The 16709-nt window shown below is 36.6% G+C and overlaps 1 protein-coding gene across 11 annotated transcripts in view; it reads right to left on the bottom strand.

Annotated features, from left to right (window-relative positions):
• ST18 (ST18 C2H2C-type zinc finger transcription factor) overlaps positions 1–16709 on the bottom strand; it is a 169180-nt gene that overhangs the window by 5778 nt on the left and 146693 nt on the right. For all 11 annotated transcript variants that reach the window (XM_021555702.3, XM_021555709.3, XM_021555707.3 and 8 more), the window contains 7 exons: positions 14037–14152; positions 10794–10856; positions 9933–10001; positions 5009–5071; positions 4833–4913; positions 3569–3790; positions 1474–1562 (listed from right to left, as the gene is read on the bottom strand). In XM_021555702.3, the coding sequence (XP_021411377.2) occupies positions 1474–1562; positions 3569–3790; positions 4833–4913; positions 5009–5071; positions 9933–10001; positions 10794–10856; positions 14037–14152 (703 nt within the window). The remainder of the gene's footprint in view (positions 1–1473; positions 1563–3568; positions 3791–4832; positions 4914–5008; positions 5072–9932; positions 10002–10793; positions 10857–14036; positions 14153–16709) is intronic.

Below are 16709 nucleotides of genomic sequence, written 5' to 3'. Positions count from 1 at the left end.
AAATAACAATATCAGATTTAAAATGTCCACATGTAAATGGATGTATGAGTAACAAGCTTATTTACCTGTTACTTAACCATAGGAAAATAAGATTTCTAACAGATGATTGATCCTTAACTTGCCTTTTACTTTGATTTTATTGTCAAAATTCTTCCCTACCTATTAAACATCTGTATGAGCTAAAACATAGATTGGGCTATCTTAGTCCTAATTTTTTCAAAATTTCTTTCTTGTTCATTGCATTGGGCAACTACAAGCTGGAGGGTACAGAAAGGAGAAAATTTCCATAAAGAAAAAAGTTTATCATAAAACATGAGGAGATATTTACAGTGCTTGGGTATGGGGTTTTTGTTTGTTTGTTTGTTTGGTTGGTTGGTTTGGTTTTGTTTTGTTTTAAAAATAATACAACAGCAACCTTTCTTTTTTTAGGAAACACACCAGGGCAACATCTTCACTAGCATTATAATTGTTCACTCATCTGTACCTGTTTCTGATCTTGCAATATCTCTATGAGGGCAAGTTCCTGTGCAGAATAACTTCAATAAGCACAGCCTGAGATATATCTGATAAACAGGGAAGTTTAAATAACAGGAAAGGGCGAAATTTTTAGAAAGCCAACAAGTATTACAGAGGAATAATAAAAAAAAAAAAAAAAAAAAAAAGGAAGTCAGTCTTTTTCATCCCAATAAGTTAGATAGAATAGAAAAAAAACTTCAGTTCTTTAATGAAAGCCTTGTCCTGAAAAACACCGAGCTGTAACAGCTGCTGGCAAATACATGTGCCTGTTTCTGCTGAGTATCACTCTGAGCCCAGCTCTGCCTGGAGATTTGTGCCGCTGTTGTTGCTGCTTTAAAGCCTAGAACTGAGTCTATTGGGGAGCTAGCATGGGAAATCTGTAAGTACTAATGCAACCGTTTTCCTCAGCAGTTGGAGGCTAAAGACTAAATTTCCTGATCCCTGGCTCAATGCCCAGCTTGCTAAAGCACATTATATAAGAAGGGAGACTCCTACTCATTTCTCCCTGCAACTCTTTAGTAATTACTGCTTTGCTCTTAGGTTAGCTAAATTGCACACACACTGCATAGATGCTAAACCATGTAGGAATGAAGTTAGAGAGATGAGTCAATTTCTGCCTACAGTATTTCTCCCTTCTTACCTTATTCATCAGATAGCTAACTAAGCCCTCCTGATCTGTAACTAATTGTTTATTAATAAAAACAATATTTAAAGAATACCTATATAAAAAATAATGCTCTTGAACAAGAGCATATCCTCAATGTTAAGTTATCAAGATGTAAATGACAATAATTTTATAATCTCTCATGCAAATATTTTTGTTAGTCGAGATTTTTTATTGCTAGAGACAAAGTAGTGAGAATTAATGCCAGAATGGCATAAAGGGGCACAAGTATAAATGGGAGTCAGGGCCCTTCTATCTAAATAAATGTCATCATTTTTTACAGATCTCCTTACCGCCACTTGCTTTAAGCTTGATAGTCATTAATTCTTCTGAAATTTTGCCCTTTTTTATGGTTTGTGCATTCAGAGGACAACCAGACAGGCTGAAACAGATAGGAAAAAAAAACATTAGCACCCACTTGAAAATGGCAACAATCCTTTCAGGCAATATTATCATGCACTTGGACAGACCTCTGTACCTAAGGTCACATCAGTATCTCCATTATAGCATGGCTTCAGGGAATGACATAACTCATAAAGAGTCATTTAGCCGTATATTCCTGCTTGAAAATTGGCACAGAAATCTCAATCTATGAGTAAACAACTCTTAAGCATATTTCAAAATAATCAAAATTGCAGTAGCATCTACTGTTAAGCTATATGAAGATGCATTTACAGAATTCTTTAAATTCAAACACTTTTAAACTGTTTTTTACAAGGGATTGTGCTCCAAAGGAGAGGAGAGTATGGTATTTAAAATGTCAAGTTTACTATCCTAAAAAAAATTAGTTAATAGGATGATGTCCACAGTGCGCAATTATTGTATCACTTTCTTGATACATAATAATGATCAATACAATAATAACTCTGGATATACCCTATAGGCTGTAATAGCTTTTTTGAATGGTTCCATTATATAGCCAGTTTGCTTTTTAACCACTGTTCACATTAAATTACATTTTGCTATTTCAAAGCTTACAATTTCATCAGCTGGTAATTATCTGAGGCAATTTTTATAGCCCACTAAAGGGCTAAGAGGAATTGCACTGTCTTAACACTATCTTTATAAATAAAAAAGAAGAAATACTGATATGTTGAAGAGCTGTCAGAAAGATTCGGTTTTAGGTGTAGCTGAGTAAGGAGAGAAGGAAAATTTTGTTCCACATGAAAATGGTTGATGTGTGTGAATGTGTGTCTGTGTCTGAGTGTGTGTGTAAATTTTTTTTTTAAGAGAATCCTAAAAGACATGACATTTCCACTTAGGGAAAAATAAAAAAAAGCAGCAAAACCTAAGCTTTCATTAGCTTAGCTAAAAACTATACAGGGAAAGATGCTAGTTCTTCAGTTCTAAATTTCTGCTTATTATCTCTGCCCAGGGCAGATACCTAATTTTGAGATTGTTTGAAAGGAACTTGTTAGGTTTCAAATGTCCTAGGAAAGAATGTCAAATGAAGTTATATCTGCTCTGTCATTTTGACTAACATGATCTTGAGAGTGATCCAGTCTTATGTAGGAGAGGAATCATCTGAACTATGAATTGCTACCAGCTAAAATATAGGTTTTTTGCTACTTGCTTAATTAGCTACAATTTACAGCAGTGTCCTAAAGAAAAGACTTTAAGATGGGATGTAGGAAATAAAATTAGGATAACACTGGACTCTGACTGAATTTGTTCAAATGACCTTGGTTATTTCTTGTTTCAGAGAAGTTGGCTCAAAGTGTTAGGAAGAAAGCAAAGGAGATAGAGAATGTAGACTTAATTTCTATTAAAGACAGAAAACCAAACTTGCTAATCAGAGTATTTAATTATTTTTGAATCAATATAGTCAGATTATTTTTCACAGTGATAGATGGTGTTTATTGTTGTTAGTTATATGTGTGACTCCTTCTCTGCAATGATAATTTTCTTTGTAAGACTGTTGTAACTTCAAACTTCTTTAATCCATATGAATGCTGCATGCTTATTGTTTTTCCTTTGTGTAACTTTTGCTGTTCAAATACAAAGCTTATGATTTAACTTTTTCACTGGTAGAAAGATTAAATTAATGACTCTTGGCTAAAACTTTTCTGGTGGCATTTCAATGATATTTCTCTATTCCTTGGAAGGTATGCAGATACAACTCCATATTTCCCTAGGAAAGGACTCTACTTAATTTTAAAATGCATAGGCACTGTGATAATCTGAACACCTTAGAAAGTCATGCTTCAATGGGAACATAGAAAGAGATGTAAAAGTTTAAGTCTCTCAAAGTAATATTTTGTATTACTTTAGCTGCAAGGTTATTACTCAAAAGACTTTAGCATAATTTATTCTGACTCTAAACTCACATGTTGCCAATTCAGAGTGGAATGTTAAGGAAAAATGAAAAGAGAAAAAACAAAGTTATACCTTCTGTGGGTGACAAAAACATTATTAACATGACCCAGCCCGTTGCAGCCTGGCAAAGGACAGTGTGGCAGCTCTTGTTTGTTCAGTTTCCAGGATAGCGAAGACCCATTGACAGGACTCTCCTTCTGTCTCTTGGCAGCCAAAGGACAACCAGAAGCAGTGCGATGAGAAGTGTATTTACCTGATATGTGACCTTGGCCATCACAGCCTATCACTGGACATCTACAGAAACAGCAAAAGAAGCCTCATTTTCACCGGAGAGAGCAGGCAAAGACAGTCTCAAAAAATCCTGAGAAAATCATTCTGGCTGCCTTTGCTACTTTGCTTTAATGGAGTAAGACTTGGTCCCTGGTGGCACACTGTACCAGGGCATACAACTCTTGTCAAGCTACATTATGGGGGTTCAGCTGATCTTAAAATAAGGCAATTTAAAATAAAATTGTAGAGACTAAGAATATAATACATTCATTTAGATAGTGTTTTACTGGAAAAAAATGTTCAAATTCTATCACAGGCAATAAATCAAACTTCTTCAAATGTATGGAAAGTCAACATTGTCTCGTTTCTATCTTGGTTTCTGGTATGAAGCAGAGGGTGTGTGCCTGTAACTGGAGAACTTGCATGGAAATCCATGCAAATTCTTGCAAAGGAAGGGGAGGGAACTTTTTGTGCTGCTCTGTCAGTGTTTTGCAGTTTTGCATATATCATTAGCAAATATTAAGACAACATTCCATACAACTAAGTCTTCACTTTTATATTCTGGAAGTTACCATTTACAAATTTTAATGGAATATGCATTCAAGCCAGGACTGTAGGGAATCTTTACTGAGATTCCAGTTTTCACTTTAAGTGAAATTTTCATTCATAGATATAGAAAAGACATGTGACTTACAGATATTTAAGTTCTATGGAACATATTTTTAAAGTGTCACTCTGATTTAATTAGCTAACATGTTTCACCTCAGTCAGTAATTTTCCTTCATTTTGCCAAATTTTTCAACCAATTGGCACTTGCATAGCACTCTTTAAAATAATTGGAGCAATACAAGCAGATACGACAATCCTTCCTCAGTGCTCAGTCTCCTAGGTGATGGACTCCACCAACTCCACAAGAAGCAGAAACACTTGGTTTGGTTCCAGCTCTGGGCACTATTCTCACATGGTTCAGATTAACTGGGGTATCTCCCTATGATTCCTCAAGTCCTGAACTCTCACAGGCCATTTCCCCCCTCCACTGGCAGTGGACCCCTGCTTCTGTACTCACTTAAGTTCAGGGTCTTCTTTTTCTTCCTTGGTAGGAGTGACTTTGATACCTCCTTTCCTGGCACGAGGACAGCCAGACAAGCTGAAAGAAGCACACAGAATAAGAGCCACCTCTTTCTGCTGCTGCCAGCCGAGAGCCCTGAGCACTGCAGCCCCATGTGATGGGATGGTTGTTACCTTCTGTGGGATGCATAGTTCCCTGTCACGTGGCCAGAGCCATCACAGCCAGGTGTTGGGCACCTATGGAATAATACGGGAAGCTTAGAAAATACAGTCACAAAGATACAGTAAATAATGTGTACAATCTGTATTTTGTCTAGAGTGGAAAAAGAACAACAGAGCGTTTTGTTGAATAACTAAACATATCTCTTGCTGCTTTATTCAAATTTTCTTAAATAAGCAGACTCCCTTTTATTGGGGAGGTTATTTTTTTTTAATAGCAGAATTTTAATAAGAAATGTGGAATATATTGTATATGATGTGTTGATTTAGTTAGTTTATATCAATATTTGCATCTAATATTTTTCCTTGTACAGAATCAACATTACAAAGAGAAGGGAAAAGCAGCTTGATATAGAGCTATCTGCAAATTTGCTATTATATGTTTGTTTGTTATTGGTATGATGTTTTCAGGTGGAGATATAAATAAGCACTTTGCCAGTATTTACAGAAATGGAAATTAAAACAGAGAAGCGGTTTTACTTTTGGGCATCAGTAGATGGTAGCCAGAATTTGAATATAATAATTTGTGTATTCTAGTATTGTAAGCATGCCACAGGATCGTCTCTTTCTCGCTTGAGATTCAGGTGGGTGTTCAGCTGAGCAATTGGATTATGCCTATTTCTCATAGTTAAAGGGTTTTTCTGTTTATGTGTGACAAACAAGTCTTTTTCAAGTTTAATACTGAAACATCCATACAATAAAAAGAAAAAAATCTGATGGTTACTGTGCTTTTGCCAGCAGTCTGGCAGGATGGGATTCTTGCTTGCTATGCCCCAAAAGCCAGCTTGGGTCAGTAGGTCCTTCCACTGACTTCTGTGGTGTTTGAAGCAGGACCTCACTGGTGACATCTCAGAAGTACAGAAATTTGATTTTTTTTTAAATTTAAGGCTGTTGTGTATTTGTGGAGTGGCTTGGTTTGAGGATTTTTTAGAGAATATTAGCATACCTCAGCAAACAAAGCAGCTCCAAAAACATTTGCCTTAGAAGCTATGCCAGCCTTTTCTATGTTTCTGTATTATACAACACAAAGTTTTTATTCTAAGCAACCCTAAGGGACTTTGACATGCTATTATTTTTACAGAGTATCAGAATTACATAAGGAGCTGTGCCAAATAATGTTGTGCTGAACCATTAAGGAAACTTGCAGGGTTCAATATGCTCTTAAGGGTCTCAGTTACTGAATCTTTCCTGAGTAAAAGAGATTCATGATTTCATATAATCATTGGTAGGCTGCCATGGAAAACACCTACAAATATAATTGTAATAGTACATCTGAGTGTGCAGGTGCATCTCTTCACAGAATATTTCAAACTAGTTTTCTGTGAACAATTAATTTGTCAAAAAATCTGACTTCTTTTGGACATGAGCAAATTTATGCATTGATTGAAGTAGAATTCAGCAAATGATTTCAAATGAAGAAAGGGGTGCCTTTTTTTTTCAAAGATAATATCAAAACATTTCATGACAACACCTAGTGAACAAAATATTTTTGGCAGAATTACTTGCCTCACACTGACAGCAAAGGTAAAGGTGGGGGTTTGCAGAGTGCCAGGACATGCTTTACCGTGTACAACTAAATGTTGACCTGTTTAAGTGTGGGACAAGGACTGGGCACAATGTCATGTGGAGCAGGCAGCAAGGGCAGATGTCTGGAGAGTGTGAATACTCACAAGTAAATCCAGAACACCTGCCAAAAACTGAGAAAATTAATTTTGGCTACTTGTTTTATCAGATGATCACAGATGGAAGGCCTTTCTGCATAGAATAGAGGTGGACTTTAATTCAAGAAAAGCTCTTTGTGTGAGACATTCAGATCTGAAAGTCTGGGAGTGGTGAATATACTTTAAAAGGACACTGAACTTAATTTTCTATCACCCCATCTGTAGTTACCACTTCTGGCAGCAGACAAATTTCCAACCAGATTTGAGTCCAATCTATTCTGGAGGTCACTGAAGATTTGAGGCTGAGATATTATCAGGACTAATGAAACTGTAAAAAGATATTTCAGGTGGGCTACTGGCAAATAAGTAAAAAGCTTCATTAGCAAGACTCCTAATTTTGACCACTGGGCTGGGTTTTCTAAATATTGCTTATGTCTTTTTATGAACTATGAAATTCCAGAACACAAAATACACCAAAAACCCATTGCCTTTCCATCAGTAATGCTGTGAAAGTTCATCACCTTCTAAGTGGTGTTTGGACTGGTACCCCAGCTTAGGGAGTCATCTTCTATAATGAATTCCTGTGCAGAGCCAAGAAAATAAGAATTACATTGAAAGACCAGAGGTCTCAGGACATCAAATTAAGAGATGTCAACCCTCAGGTGGGTGTAGGTTACAAGTTCTTCTACAATTCTTCCAAATTTGTTATTAAAAATATATATCTCTCAATGATTTTACATATCAATTCTTGCAAATGGCATTGACTACCTCCTATTTTATCCCTTTCTCCAACAAGAGGATTGCTTTTTCTTTAGGAAGATGAACTACAACTACGTGTAAAATTGAAACACTGAGCTGCAATATTTTATGTTGAGCCCACGTAGAAAAACTACTCAAATCTCTCCTAAAAATTAACATTTAACCTCTGCAAAAACTAGTCTAAGGGTAGGTAGGACTGACCACCTATTCCTAAAAGTTTCTGAATTATAAGTAAATACCTCTCAAAAGTACACATTTAAATTTTTTAAGGCTTGATAAGCGAGATCTTTGATTAAATAGAATATCAGCCACAATTATCCCTTTTAACTTTAAAATCTGAGTCATCACCAAACTTATCAAGCTTTTAATTGACCACCTCAGATTGTTCTGAACAGCAAGAATCCTCATATAGATATTTTCTTGAATCTGAATCACAGGCACACTTTCTGAGCAGATCTTCCTTATTTCCAAACTGTGGATCACATGGAAGCCTTGTATCTTTGCTGGCATAGAGTTTCATAATTAAAGCCAAAATCTTATCTTGATTCTGGCAAATTAAACATGAATAACATTTGGAAAAAATACACAGCTTTTTCATATTCATGCCTAACTACATGAGGGTACTTTCCTGGCCTGATTCTATGAGCATTTATGCCCTCTGCTCACATAGCAATGCTACAATTAACTATTGATATCACTATACCAGTACAAGCATGATTGCAACATTGTGGAAAAAGATTTAATTTAGACAGAAGCAAAGTTTTGTTCAAAATACCACCTGAACTACGTTTGCAAAAACCAAAATTAAGGTGGTACATTTATGGAAAATAATTTTATTTAGCCTTTTTTTCCTTTTGCAAATTGTCTGTGAACAGATTTTGATTTTTGCTCTTTTTCTAGTTAATTGAAATTAAATGCTAACTGCGTTATGCAACATATTTCTGTCTGTGAAATGTCCATGAACTTTGACTTTGTCTTTCACAACTCACTTATTATACATGGCGTACAGTGTGCAGTTTGTCATTTAAGTCATATGCTGTTGCTCCTCTTTCCTTATGGCATGACCAAAACTCTAGAAGCTTTAGTGGAAAAATAACCATATTGGTATGCAAATTTACTTATTCACACATGAATGGGGCGGGGGGGTGATGCATGAGGAGCAACTATTCAAAATATTTGTGTGAGTGTCTTTGTATGGCAGAAAGCCAATAAAAGCAGGGACAAATATATATGACTCAGCAAATGACTTCAAATTCGTCAGCATTTTTGCAAGCCGGCTCCTTGCTAACCATTCTGCTCTTTTAAAACAAACGAAACCTAAATTTTATACCTTTGAGGATCAGAAATGTCAAAAAATGCAGCATTGTGCCAGTGTGCCAGTTTACCTAGTGGCTTTGTGAACTGCTTTGGACAGCTGCCTATATAAACTGTCTTTCTTTGCTATTTTACTGCATCTCCTGTACATTCAGCTTCATAACTACTATCAGTTCAGCATTTCAATTATAACTGAAGTCGTAAGGCTAGGGAATAAAACCACTAACATTTGATCTGGGGAAGCCAAACACTGCTTCAAGCCTATTCCCTTCTGCCACTAATAACATTAGAAAAGGAGAATAGTGCCATGATCAGACTTTATTTTCTTCTATCTGGACTAGGGATGAACCTAAAGGACAGAAAGGACAGTCACGGGGTTCTCCCCTTTTTATGTGCATTCATGAATTTTTCCAAGCCATATATTATGGGATCCAATTTACAAGTTGCAGAGGGAAAGCTATGAAAGAACTCTAATTATCCTTCCCTTTTCCCCACATCCTTACTGACAAAGCCAATTCAATAACTAGATGACTGGTTGCCAGTGCCTCTCTTGACTACAGATTTTTGAAATATTCATATGTCCCTATACATCTGTCTATATAGCAAAGCCTGCACAGTCCTTTTGTAAGTGACATTTCATGGTGAGAATTATGCCAGCACAAAATCATATGACTTGATGCCTACTTTAGTCACATTAAACTCATAATATAGGGTAGGGACAAATAAAAAATATTTGCAGGTATCCTGGTGTCATTTTAGATTTATTGTAACTAGATTTACTTCTAACTAAATAATTCCAATTAATTCTATCTGGATCAGTTGCCAGATCCATCTTACATACTAGATATTTTCTATTCCTCTCTGATTCAAAAAAACTGAAAAAACTGCATCTTCCCTAGTGTTCACAATTTTTGTCCCCAAGGCCCTGATTAATTGATGTAAATGAAGGGGTGCAAGAATAAAGAAAGACAAATGGAGAAAAGTAAACTTTATTTCACTCAAAAGCTTTCAAACAAATTCACTACACTTTTCAGAAAAAGATTTGATACCACTCAGAGCAATTCAAATTTACAACTTCAATAACACAAGGAACATGTTTGTTGAAGAGAAAGAACAATAACATTTGTGCTATTGTCAATACTTACTTGAGCTCCTGAGAGTTAGCAGCCATAAGGGATTTTAATGTCTTGTCAGCTAGTGGGCACCCAGAAACACTGAAAAGAAAACCTGATGTGAAATATTTTACTAAACCAAAGCATTTCTTTTTATTTAAAACACCAACATCCAGACAACATATTATTTATATTAGTTAAAATTATACTCTCAGATATTTATTCTCAGCAAAGAAGGACCGGCATAAGGCTGTGGTTCTTAAATCACTAAAAAAAGTATGCAATTCAGAACAAAGGTTTCTAGCCCCTGTAAAGCTTTGCTATGAAGGGCAGTTGTACACAGAATCTATCCTTTATGTTTCCTATATGAAGGACAGTTAGGGGATCTGGTCCACATGGTTGGTAGAAGGCAGAAAACACTTCCATTCTGCTCCCAAGGGAAAAACAGGAAATTGTTGTTTCAACACCTAGGTTGACAGTTGGCTATTTTGAGGAAAATGTTTAATGTCCTCAGGTTATAATAGTAGATTATGAATTTCAAAGCCAATCATAGACAGATATACAGAAACCTCATATATAATCAGATGCAAAAGCATCTTTATAGAGACTGTTTGCACGCTCAGGGAAATGCAAACTTCATTAGATTACTTATCTGCAGGTCTCAGCTGAGAAATGCAGCTACAATAATAAGCATATGCTGCTTAACTGCCTCAGTGTTTAAGTCCACACCTTCACAAATATAACAAAATCAGGAAAATAAAACACATTTATGTGCAGATTGTTTTCTGCAAATTGTTTTTAAATACTTATCCATGGTTAGTGCAAAAAGATTTAAAGATCACAAGAGTCAGAAGTAGCACTATTTCCTGTTTTAGGCTTCCTGTTGTGTCTTACCTGCGGTGTGAGGCATAGTTTCCTGTTACATGACCACTACCATCACATCCTGGGGTCGGACAGCTATGCAGAGAAGAAGGAATGAGAAATTAGGGTATATCTAATTCACGACATAGCTCACCATACTCTGCAGTGAATTATGTAATGATCCTTAGGGCAATCACGTTCATCATTACACACTGTCACGACACTGCAGTTATCTAGAAAAACTTCACTTCTATTTTTTAATTATTACTTGACACACAGAGGGAATTTTTCCTATTTCTACAATGCAAATAATTAAAACCCTTATTTTATCTGCATAGAGTTACCTTTGCATAGGTATTTTGCTTATAAAGTGGGTTCTTAAAAAGACTGTTTTATTATTGGCACAAAATTTTCACAGCAATTCATAAATGTGGAAGCTGAAGTTTCTGATCTGACCTCTAGTATAACATACTGGGGGCCAGAGAACAGTAATATTTAAAATAATTCCTTTCACTTCTGACTAAAATAAGGTACCTTCTTTAGAAACATATCCAATATTTATTTACTGATACAAGTGAGAAAGTTGTTAGGGTTGCTTGCAGAAGAGAAAGCACATCAATATCACACATCTGAAGCTCTGAAAGAGAACAAAACTTTCTCAAGCTGTTTCTCAGCAGAACTGAGAAGTGATACAAAGGTGGTTGTTGTGGTTTGGGAATAGTACTCTCCAAATTATTGTTCCCACCAAGACTCTCTAGACCATAGGCTGCTACTCTCCCCCCCTTCCTCCTCTCCCTGTGGCAGGTTGGAGAGTAGAATTGGAGGCACAGAATGTGAAAGCCACATCTCAAGATAAGAGCAAATCACTGGAAAAAGCAATGAGACAACAAAACGAATGAATAAAAATTCATTCAAAATTAATGGCAACAGCAAAAGTATCCATAAGAAAGTGCACAAGATAGGCAAATGATTGCTCAGAACAGAACTGGTGTTACCCAAGAACTGCCTTTGCCAAGCTTACTTGACTGGGAGGACAGCCTTCTCCCTGGGTGAGGTTATAGAGTAACCCTCAGCCACCTCACCTCTTGGCTACTGCAAAATTTAACCCTGTCCTGCTGGAACCAAGGAAATGGTGTACATTTAACAAAACAGATATGCTCATTTAAAACAAGAGATGGAGGGATGCTGGAGAACATTGCACAGCTTCTCTTTTTCCTCAGCCCTTCTTCAGTTGTAACACTGAAGTCAAGCTGGGATACAGTCCTCTGCAGAAGAGGAAAGATACCAAGAAATGCAACTTGTGCATGGAGGGGGAGGTGAATTAAGTATAATATTTAAAACACTCTAACACCAACTCTGGAGAGTTGCCTTATAGAGAACTGTTTTTCTTTCGCTGGAAATATGGATTAAAAAGGCAAGCAGAGGCTACACAAAAACTGCTAGCTAGTGCTCCATGCTAATGAGAAAGGGGTGCCTGAGATGCTCACCTGGCTATTTTCTCTGAGCTGGCAGAATGCTAGGAAGATTTTCAAATCTGTAAAAAAGCCTTAGGAAGAAATCAGCCTCATTTTCTTAGCCCATTTGAACCTGAGTGATACCATAATGGCCAATAGAATTTACATGGAAAAATAGCGCGTGCTAGATGGTGAGATTCATACAGTAGTTTGCTCCAACTGTGCTAACTAACCACGTTCAAAATTTTTCTCTGCAAGTGCTTATGTCATTTTAAAAGCTTCCTCATGATGGAGCCAACTGTACTCAATTTTTCAGTAAAATATCTGAACTCAGTGGGATCACAGGAATGTAGTCAGATCTCTATATTGCCTATAGATTATTCTGATAAATTAAAACTATTCTTTATTTAATTTTTTGACACAATTACATTTTAGATAGCTGTTTTTAGATACTTTTTGAACCACTGTAAGCTCATCATTGCTCTAGTAAATACTTTATTTAGGAGAGTAGAAAAGTATATTACAGGTATCTCAAAACAGGTCAGTATCACAAAGGAATAAATACTACAAAAGAAAAGCCATTAGCCTTCAGCAGATAAACTCTCAGTGATTTTTGTATGTATTTGTTTTAGAAGAAGAGGCAAGACAACCTGACCTGCAGCAATTTAGGTCATGAACTATGACTGCAGATATAATGTGGTGAGTAGACAACATGCAGACTGCATGACATGAGGGGAAAGAATCGCTCTTCACAGCAGCTTGCCCCAGGGAAATGTAAATTCTAGAGACAGAGGCAGCTCTAACAGCTTCAGTGCCACCGAGTCTGGAGAGCAGGACACAAGTTGGTGTGACGTGACTTGTTTATTCATGGGTGAGCCTGCAGTTATGGGCTATCATCACTAAGTGATACGGACCACGCTTATTCAGAGAGACCTGCTCTGCTTTGGGACAAAAAGAAATGTGCCATAAATGGTTGCTGAGTCCTGGCTGACTATTACAGTGATAACTCTATGTTAATTTCAAAATTATATTTATGTGAACCCAAAGGGATTTTGTGAAGAGCCTAGATAATATTTTTAAAAAGTGACTTGAGTTATGAGCTGCTTGGGACAATTCTGGTGAAAAATTCTAAATTGAAACAAACTGTTGTATGCAGATTGATTTAATAGAATCTCTTTGCTGTTCTAGATAGTAAAGTTTTTTAACTTAATGCAGAGCAAGTGCATGTCAGTAACTGGGAAAGAGAGTATTAGCCTATAGTCCAGGGCGTGAATTTCTACAACCACTGGATTTTCAGTGGGACTGAATCACTAATTCTGCTTGGAAGGAAGCAGATGAAGGACTTAAACCTGTTTCGTACAGGTTGGAAAACCCCGTTTTGTCTTGTAATTTATCTTTTTATGAACTCTGCATGTTTTCTGTCTGAGAAATCCTAACTGCTTCTACACAAGTTCTAAGCAATGGATCTATAATGACAATTGTTCAATTAAAGCTTATTTAAGCATTAGCAGTGGCAATGTGTAGCATGTTATGAAATTGTGTGTTTTGTAGAAGGAGCTGTTTCCCACTTGTTACCTATCTATCTGAGGAATAAGGAGTGGCACCCAGTATAAATTTAGTCATTAATCTATCCAGACTCTGGCTTGTCGCAGCTCCAAACCTCATGTCTGCATACCCATGATGTGGAACTAACTACTGGCAGGGAATTGTGCAAGTCTCCCTGCTCAGCTCCTGCAAATCTACTTCAAAACAGACATCAGAACAGCAGCATAGCCAGTCCTTACTAGGGCAAGGGAAAATGTAGCATTTTTTTGTGACTCACGTGATGAGTTCCTTTTTGAGATCTCTTGAATGGAGCTTGGTTTTAGGACTGGGTATGGAGACATCTCCTGGGTACTTCTTCTCCTCCATGTTTTCTGGAGAGCTCACTGGATCTTTCTGAAATATTAGATGAGAATGTAACAAAAGGTTGCTCTTCAAGTCCTCCCACACATTCAAGAAACAATTTACCATGGCAAGAAGAGAACCTCTTGTAAACTTTAAAAAAAAAAAAAAAAAAGAAAAGAAAAAAATTAAAAAGAAATGATGGAGAGAAATTAGGAAAGTTTAGTATACCATAGTTTCAGGTTCTTACAGGCAGACTTTTAAGAATGCTGTGTAAATATTTCTAAAAGCAGATACTAATTTAAGCCATATATAGGAGACACTTGTGTTTGTTTTTATAAGATGATGATAAGGCCAAAGAAAAGTACACAGAGAAAATAGAAGTGGTTACTGCTAGAGCCAAACTAGACTTTGGCAGTTATGTTCTTTTTATTTGCTGTGTAAGTACATTGCTGTACTCACTTTTGAATACAGTTGAAGTTGTGACCATTGCACCATAAATTACAAAATTGCAATCATAAATTTAAAATGTGTTATTTACATAAGCAAATGTTAATCCAAAGCTTTTTAGGTCTGTGGAATGTAATGTCCTGTTATCTTACTGAAAGAGCAGGTTCTTGTTAAAATAAAAACCATAAAGAACAAAACAGCTTTGAAGCTTTCTTAATAGCAGGCTGCTAAGGGTAGTTCTTGATTTCTACTATTTGTAAATCTAAATCATCACTGCTACCATGCTGTTTGGTAGATGGAATGAATCATGAGCATTCACTCCATTGGGAAGGCCTTTTGGAAACTTGGAGTCCTGGAAGGAAATTGCATTTTTGTTTTCTAAAAAACCTTTTTTGATAACTTCAAAATAACTTGGTTTTTACTGTCTTGAGACTTAATGCCTACAATCATTATCTTTATAAAAGATAAATATTTTTTTTCTGGAGGGATGCTCTGTAGCTATTTCATCATTCGAGAAATCTCCAGAGCTTATAGCGCCAATTATCAGACCTCTATTAATCCCTTCTTGGACTTCATGTTGGTTTTGTGATTCCATTCCAACACTCAGGTGTTTCCCAGAGATTACCATCTGTAGAAGCAGAAACTGCTTCCCGTGGTTGAGAGGGGAAGGTCCCAGCCTCTGCTAAACTCACAGTGCTGGTGCCATGGATGCTCTGGGCTTGTGCAGCTGACAAATGTGCCAGGACAGAGGAGCAGGCTTGTCTGCAGAGCTGTTAACACAGAGTGCAGGGCTGAGTCGAATCTGGACTGAAAATGGAGTTTCTGCCTCCTGGGTCTTGTAAGCTCTACAGGGGTGTTTCTTCTGATAAAGCTTCCATATGGTCCTCAATTCTGGCAGCTCATCTTTGCCTGTTTGGAGGCTGGATCCTCAACATGATTTTCTTCTGTGTTCTGCTGCTGGCTATCTACTGCTTACTGTAACTCACACTTCACATACGTATAGAAATTATGCCATATTATTGCTGTATCAATTACTACTGATTTTTTCAACCACATTTGTGGGGTTAATTTGTTTGAGAATATTCTAATCTGATACAAATATAGAAAGCAAAAATACATACATTCAGCTTTACTAAACACTCTTTCACAGTAATTAGTGAGTAATTATTTTAAATAAATAGAAAAACCCTCATATATTTCAGGCTTGGGGAATTATATTTCTGAAGGAGAACTTCAGATAAGGAGCAACAAAGAAAATTAGCAACTACCGAAGGTCTTGATGTTAGTGAAGAAATAATAAATGATTGGAAGTCTTCCAAACATGGATGCTAAAAAACTAAAATGCAAAATAGGAAAAATGGATGTCAGCTTTGTTCAAGATCCAAGAAACATCAAATATATGTTTTAAATAGTATTAAAAAATACTGGGTTAAAACTTGTTCCCAGTGGGATATAGGGGTAATTTTGCAGTGGCATATAGGGGTGATTTTGCCATGGGTATCTGATTTCCTGATTACTTCTGTCCAAAAGTTCTGACCTACCTTTCTTACAAACAACATAAGTGCAAGCAGGGATCACCAGTACAAGTTACTATAAAATCAAAATCTCCCAGAGGAAATTACAAAAATGCTAACCCCTATTGCCAGTTAGAAGTGATCAGACATCAAAATAACTTCAAAAAACACAGGTAAAATGGTTCCCATTTAATTTAATTGAGGTTAAAGAAGAGTGGTTTATCAGTTTCCTGTCTAACAACTAACTCTGCCAGGCTACATCTGCATCATTGAACTGATGTGTGTTCCTAAAACATTAAAGCATGCCTTGCCTGGATCCTATGTTTCTAAACCAGGCATACATCAGCCTCTTCCACTTCTTCTGAGAGTAGCCTTGAGTGTGGGGTGGTGAAAAGGACCTTCTAGCACTCCACTGTGATCTTGATCTGGGTCATCTACCTCAGGGTGCACCTGCAGCACACCAGAATTGCCATAACAGTTTGTGCTGCAACCTATGTTAATATTTTCATTTGTGTAACTTGTGTTATTTATTTTAAATCAAAGATACCCTGATCTTTCACTGGAGATAGACCAGAAACTTTGTGTGTGTGTGTGTGTGTGTGTGTGTGTGTGTGTATGTGAGAGTTATTCATAATGTAACTGTCTGA

The sequence above is a fragment of the Lonchura striata genome, chromosome 1, assembly GCF_046129695.1.
Source record: "Lonchura striata isolate bLonStr1 chromosome 1, bLonStr1.mat, whole genome shotgun sequence".
Taxonomy (NCBI): domain Eukaryota; kingdom Metazoa; phylum Chordata; class Aves; order Passeriformes; family Estrildidae; genus Lonchura; species Lonchura striata.
Note: the sequence above shows the minus strand (reverse complement) of the source record. Positions and strands in the feature narration are given on the sequence as shown.